Source organism: Nicrophorus vespilloides, unplaced genomic scaffold (assembly GCF_001412225.1).
Source record: "Nicrophorus vespilloides isolate i.1.1-1 unplaced genomic scaffold, Nicve_v1.0, whole genome shotgun sequence".
NCBI classification, from domain to species: Eukaryota; Metazoa; Arthropoda; class Insecta; order Coleoptera; family Silphidae; genus Nicrophorus; species Nicrophorus vespilloides.
Window position 1 is genome coordinate 657,139 of NW_017100101.1, and position 6,561 is coordinate 663,699.

Consider the following 6,561-nt stretch of genomic DNA (forward strand, 5'->3'; position numbering starts at 1 on the left):
GACGTGTATTTGGATAGTGTAATGGTATAATTGTTTTAGACAAATATTTAAAAGTTTTTATTTAAAATAAATTAGTAACGCTTCTTTCATGACACATTACAAATTTAAATTTAAAATAAGTCTCTATTAACGAGTTGTGATTTTAATAATGGACGTGCTGGAAATGTGTATTGACTGGAAACTACCGAAGAAAGTGCTTCCTATATTAGTAATTAGCCGACGTCTTGAATAAAAGTAGGAAATGTTCTTCGAAATAATTTCCTTTTTTTGCGAATCGCAATCCGATGAAAGGACATTCGTAACCTCGAGGAGAAGTTTTGATCTAATCGAGACGCTGATGACATGAAAAACAAAGACGCGAAATGCGTGTATTGCATGTGCCGTGCCTTGATTGATAAGGCCACATCTCCCGGCGCTCGGCTCTTGTTCCTTCCCTCCTCAATCTTAGCAGCATTTTGCTTTGTTTGCCGTGTCGTTTCATTCGCTTCCTTTCTTTACCCATTTCACATCTTCCTACCATAATTCTTGCTTTTTTTCCTCTCTGTCCTGTCTCCCGTCGTAATAACCAACAAAACAATGAGACTCTCTGCTTATCAACAGTGCGTCTGTGCCGACGATGACCTTCATGTACTCTTTTATTTTATTATTTCTTTTTATTTTCTTTTGTTTTTCAGGAAAATATGAATGATTAACAGATGCTGCTTATGTTTGAATATATTCTTAATATTTTCACATATTGAAACTTACGTAAGTGTCTATATAAAAACTCAATATTTGATTATGAATTAAGTAAACAGGCAAGTCAATTTATAATTAAAATATTGAGTTTTTATAACCACAATTGTTTCAACTGGGAAAATAGTTTAAAGTTGCAATCTCTCATTTATTTTCTTGGGTTAACCAAAACTTCCTGCGAATGAATCAATTCCGCACAATAAAAGAAAATATTCTTAAACGTGAGTGTAATTTTTTTTTTTGAAAAACCTGCACGCAAATATTACTTTTTACTTTAGGTGTTACTTGACAAGTACAAGATGTTTTCTTTAACATTTTTTTTAAATTTAATTTATTCAAACAAAATTGATGGTAATCCCTTATTACTTAGGTAACAAAATTTATTGTGTTTGTTTTTTATGCAACCCGTCATTATGTTTTGACCCTTTTGTTGATGGTTTTTAATTGTTTCGCAGTATACTGGTAGTCAGGAGAGCATTCTGCACATGGACATTGAAGAAGTCGTGGGAATGGATTTGACGAACGAGAGCAGTCCCAGGAGGAGTGCGAGCGGCGGAGGCATAAGCCCTTTGCCTCAAATCCGTTCAAGTATTTTGACTGAGCATCAGGTACCTAGGCTTGAAGATAATTCAACCAGTTGCTTTATTGTGTGTTTTCGTTAATCTTTGTTGTTATTGCTGTAGTCGTACAATTCGGTGGAGGGCGACGACGCATCGAGCAGCCGCGCCTCGACGCCCAACGAGATGACGCCCAGCCTATCGAACAGACATATGCTACCCGTGCGGCAGGATCTGTGCGTCAGCTGTATCGCCGCCGCCGCGGCCGCCCTAGTCACACCATCCACGTCTGCAGACGACGACGAAGACGACGTCGCGACGCCCGAAGAAGAAGAGGACGAGGTGCCTCAACCGCAGGAGGCGCCCGTCAGTCCCAAAGTCGGAACGTCATCCGCGACGACAGCGACGTCGGTGTCCAGCGTCCCCAGTGATTCTAACGATGCTAAAGTGCAATAGACTCTTAAACTCTTCCAATTTTATCCCACGTTTCTTCACCATTTCCTTCTATATTATACATTATACTATTCTCTATTCTAAACTATATATCTACCATATATATATACAAACATAATTATACTTTATTTCTTCAGTTTGAAACAACAATAACAACAACAACAACAAATTGATGATTATTAACACTTTTATTCTCATCATTATGATTATTATAGACTGCCAGAAGACGTTTAAGCATAAGAACATTGATTAACAATTTATTAAATATGTATTTATTTTGTGATATTTCTTAATACTTCATTGCGATTGACAAATTTTACAATTTGTTTGTAAATAAGTTATGTTTTTGTTTTAGTTTTTACCATTATTTTTTTGTTTGTTTTTAATTGACGATGGTGCTTATCGATGAAGAATTATATATTAATTTTTATATTCTCCTAGTGTGTAAGCTACAATAATTTAAAAAAGAATAAATATTAAAAAAAATCAATATGTATATTTGCAAATTCGAAGGGAAGAGAAACACACAACTAATGAAAATACTTAATTATTTGTTAAAGAAGCATACACGAATATAATATTTGTTTATATCGTTATGATCTTGTATCTCTGAATCGCCTTGGTAACATAGAAACAAACGAATGGAAGATTACGGTAACTCGACAACTTTTCGTTTGTTTCTGTTTCACCGAAAGACGCCGATTCGGATTTGGGATCTCTCCGTTGTCTGTTTCTTTCTTTTCCTCTATTGCATTTCGTTTAATTTGCTCTGTACGGTAGCAATCTAGGCGACGAGAATGTTCCGTTATTTTTCAAATGCAATTCGAACACTTTTTTCTTCTATAGGAAAATATGCAAACATGTTACGTATATATAAAATACATTTTTTATCGACTTTCTAACGTTCTTCATTTCATACCTTATACATTTATTTTAAGTTTTTTTTGGTAGTTCAAACAAAAACCAAATTTGAAGGTTACTGATTAGCAAAAATATAGATTTTCTTGCTTCTTAATATGTATTATTAAGTATTGAATTTAGCTGAAATTACTCAATTTCATCAATGAGAAATAGGTAATTAATATTGTGAAATCATCATATGCAGGTGATTCCGCATAATCAGGACTAGTACAAAAATTACAGGATTGGTGTTTTTTTTAATATTTTATTTAACAAAATGCACAAAATAAAACAAGCCATAATAGAAAATGGTATCAATTCTGAAACAATAAATATGTATATATATATAATAAATTCTGAAAGAAAAATTGTATTGTTCAAACTTAAATTAAATTAGGTCTTCTGGAAGGATTTGCGAGATTGCAGTTGTACAAAATCAGCGCAGATATTTATTGCTAATATAGGACTCCCTTCGTTTTCATCCTGCATAAAATAACGCTGTAATCTATCAATACATTGTTTTGCCTCTTGGTTAGTTATGGGAACAGGAAGATTTTCATGATTTTTTGATTTAATGCCTTCGATAATTGCGTCCTCCCAATCTCCATTCTTGTCATAACATGGTAAATTACTGTCAATTGTTGAAACTCTAGGACAATTAAGTTCTTGTGATTTTGATTTAAATTTGATGTTGCGTCTCGTTTTCCAACGAGACAACCAACCAGAAGTTGCTTTGAAATCATTGTGGTCCAACTTTTTGGCGAATTCTTCTGCCTTTGCCTTCAAAATTGGACCACTGATATTCACACCTCGCTGAGTAACTACCGAAAACCATTGATCTAGCGCCTCCTCTACATCTGGATCCTTACCCTCCCGTTTTCGTTTAGACGTTCCCGGTTTTTCTGCATGTAACATCCATTCGTCGTGCAGTTGTTTTTCATCTTTTAAGAGCCGCGATATTGTAGATTTTGGCACATTAATTATCTCAGCAAGCTGACGAAGGCTAGTGTTACTTGGATGGTTTTTAATTTTATTTAGGATAGCAATTTTATTTTTAAGTGTCAAATCCTTTCTCGGCATCTTGGTAAGGGATATATCAGTAACTTTATACTAGATTTACACTTTAATGACTGAATTTACGTTAACTCGACCATACGCTTATACACAGCAATGATGTCAAATAGAACCTCCACTGCAGCGCTCAATATTCACGTGTGAATCCCAGGCGTAACGGGACACACGTTTATTGTCCCGATTAAACGGAATATTGTCCCGAAAAATCGGAGTAAATTTGTTATTTCCTTTGTTTTGTTTTCGTTCTTTAGGATTTGTCCCTAATAAGCGGTTGTCCCGATTAAGCGAAATCAACTATGTATGAATATTGGTTTTATTTCTTTGGAAATCACCCTGCATATATTTTGATGGACTGAAGAAATTTATGATCGTGGCGCCGCGTATCGGAAGAGCGAGGAAGAAAATCCGTTGCTTAACCCAGCTTAACCTAGAATATTTTGTAAACAATAATTTGGTGTGATTGTTGTTGTTTGTTTTTGTAATCTAATTGGATTGGATAGGGTGAGGAAGATGCCCATCGAGAGTATACAGTATTCTGAGAAGTACTCCGACACGAAATATGAGTACAGACACGTAATTTTACCGCCAGACCTTGCGAAAATGGTACCAAGACCCCATCTGATGACTGAAACTGAGTGGAGGAACCTTGGGGTGCAACAGAGTCCCAACTGGGTTCATTACATGCTGCATGGCCCTGAGCCCCATGTGCTACTCTTCCGGAGGCCAATAACATAGACTGAAGCATCCTCGCATCTAAGTAAATGTTTCTATATAAATATGTTTATATACAATCGACCAAGTGATACTACTTTTAAAGAATAATATAATAATGAATAACTGTACATTTGTTAATATTGATAATAAAATTATGTATGTATAAATTACCATTTGTCTTATTATGCAAGTATTGCCATGGTAACTAAATGCCATAATGATCAAACATATGTTTTGTGGCTTTGTGTAATGTGCTTGTGAGCTGTGGTCAAATATTCCAGTGTGTTATCAAGATGAAGGTAACCTTTTGCACTGATTTGGATAAGAGCGTGGTGGTGACGAACTGCGAGAAACGAGGTTGGGTGCAGGTGGGTCCTGAAGATGATTGGAACATATATTGGGCAGGCACCTTGACCTGCAAGAGTCTGTTCAGTGTGGACAGTGGCTACAGAATGAGTGATGCTCAGTATGCATGCATCTATGTTGCATCATTACATAGTATACAATTATTGTTTTCTTTCAGGATAATAAATCACTTTCCAAATCATTATGAGATTTCTCGTAAAGATTTGTTGGTGAAGAATATTAAGAGGTATCGCAGGGAGTTGGAAAAGGAAGGCAACGTCATCGCCGAGAAGGGTGATTCCAAGTATTTGCATCTAGATTTTATACCGGTGACGTTTGTGCTTCCTGCGGATTACAACATGTTCGTGGAGGAGTATAGGAAGTCGCCGCAGAGCACTTGGATAATGAAACCGTGCGGAAGATCTCAGGGCTCCGGGATTTTCCTGATCAACAAACTGTCCAAATTGAAGAAGTGGTCCAGAGACACCAAGCATATCTTCCAACCACAACTCGCTAAAGAATCTTACGTGATTTCCAGGCAAATAACTACTATTTTTATCTTTTATTTTGGATTATTGTTATTGATGTAACAGGTATATTGATAACCCGCTTTTGATTGGTGGCAAGAAATTCGATATGAGGCTGTACGTGCTCGTAACTTCGTTCCGTCCATTGAAGGCGTACCAATTCAAACACGGCTTTTGTCGATTCTGCACGGTGAAGTACGATTCGAGTGTGGCTGAATTGGATAACATGTACGTTCATCTAACGAACGTTTCAGTGCAGAAACATGGGGTATGATTAGTTTTCACATAAAAGAATCGAATAATTGATTTTGTGTTTTTTAGGGTGAATATAATTCGATACACGGCGGTAAATTGAGCGTTCAGAATTTGCGGTTGCATTTGGAAAGCACTAGAGGCAAAGAGGTGACGGAGAAGCTGTTCGATCAGATCAGCTGGTTGATAATTCACTCGCTGAAGGCCGTGCAACCGGTAATTGCATCCGACAGGCATTGCTTCGAGTGCTACGGTTACGACATCATCATTGATAATAAGTTGAAACCGTGGCTGATCGAGGTGAACGCCTCTCCATCGCTGACTTCTACCACTGCAAACGATAGGATTTTGAAGTATAAACTGTTGGACAACATATTCTCCATCATAGTCCCACCTAGCGGATTCCCCGAGTAAGAAATACAATGTTTTCTTGATGTTATTGATGATTTTATTTTTAGCACAAGATGGAACAAGATACCTACGAAAGAAGCAATGAAGGATTTTGAGTTACTTATCGATGAGGAAATCATACAAAACGAGGATCCGGAAACTTCCGAAAAGTACGGCGCAAAATACTCGAGCATGTACAGGTGGAGATGAAGGTAATTTTGCGAGGATTGAAGACACATTAAGTAGCTACTTAGAAATATTTATTTATTGTACTAAAGATATTTAAAATAATAAAAAATAAAACAACAAAACTTATTTCAGGCCATTATTGCATCATTTAGATTAGAGTCTTGGAAATAAGTGCTATTAGAGGGCTTGGGAATAAATGCTTATCAAAATATTAGAAATTTATCTATTATTTGAATTTACAACGTTTGAGAAACACTGTTTTTAACTTACCTAAACACAAATTTTGTACTGGAACACCGTGAATGAAAATAAAACAGCATGTGTTTAGTTTAAATAGCGAGACATTTATTTATATTATTATTAGTTTGTCAGTATTTCAACAATAAAACGATAAAAATATTTCGTTATTTTTTGTTTGTTTGGTT

At 35.9% G+C, this 6,561-nt stretch overlaps 3 protein-coding genes and 1 pseudogene across 4 annotated transcripts in view; 3 read left to right on the forward strand and 1 right to left on the reverse strand.

Annotated features, from left to right (window-relative positions):
* The window catches only part of LOC108568073 (protein goliath-like), a 41,060-nt gene extending 39,042 nt beyond the window's left edge, over positions 1 to 2,018 (forward strand). The window contains exons 7-8 of the mRNA XM_017928980.1: positions 1,191 to 1,343; positions 1,419 to 2,018. Of these exons, the coding sequence (XP_017784469.1) occupies positions 1,191 to 1,343; positions 1,419 to 1,748 (483 nt within the window). The 3' untranslated portion in view covers positions 1,749 to 2,018. The remainder of the gene's footprint in view (positions 1 to 1,190; positions 1,344 to 1,418) is intronic.
* Positions 2,019 to 2,948: 930 nt separating this feature from the next.
* On the reverse strand, positions 2,949 to 4,022 carry LOC108568075 (tigger transposable element-derived protein 4-like). The gene has a single exon (XM_017928983.1). The coding sequence runs from the start codon at positions 3,723 to 3,725 to the stop codon at positions 3,039 to 3,041; it is 687 nt and encodes a 228-aa protein (XP_017784472.1). The 5' UTR covers positions 3,726 to 4,022; the 3' UTR covers positions 2,949 to 3,038.
* An 88-nt stretch (positions 4,023 to 4,110) lies between these two features.
* LOC108568077 lies at positions 4,111 to 4,567 on the forward strand (annotated as a pseudogene).
* A 3-nt stretch (positions 4,568 to 4,570) lies between these two features.
* LOC108568074 (probable tubulin polyglutamylase TTLL1) lies at positions 4,571 to 6,449 on the forward strand. Of its 2 annotated transcripts, XM_017928982.1 has the most exons (6): positions 4,571 to 4,899; positions 4,957 to 5,316; positions 5,372 to 5,573; positions 5,627 to 5,967; positions 6,016 to 6,159; positions 6,269 to 6,449. In XM_017928982.1, the coding sequence occupies exons 1-5, from the start codon at positions 4,727 to 4,729 to the stop codon at positions 6,155 to 6,157; spliced, it is 1,218 nt and encodes a 405-aa protein (XP_017784471.1). In that variant the 5' UTR covers positions 4,571 to 4,726; the 3' UTR covers positions 6,158 to 6,159; positions 6,269 to 6,449. The 2 variants fall into 2 exon arrangements, with proteins under 2 accessions (XP_017784471.1, XP_017784470.1); XM_017928981.1 differs by lacking the exon at positions 6,269 to 6,449 and having other exon boundaries at positions 4,572 to 4,899; positions 6,016 to 6,253.
* The last annotated feature ends 112 nt before the right edge of the window (positions 6,450 to 6,561 follow it).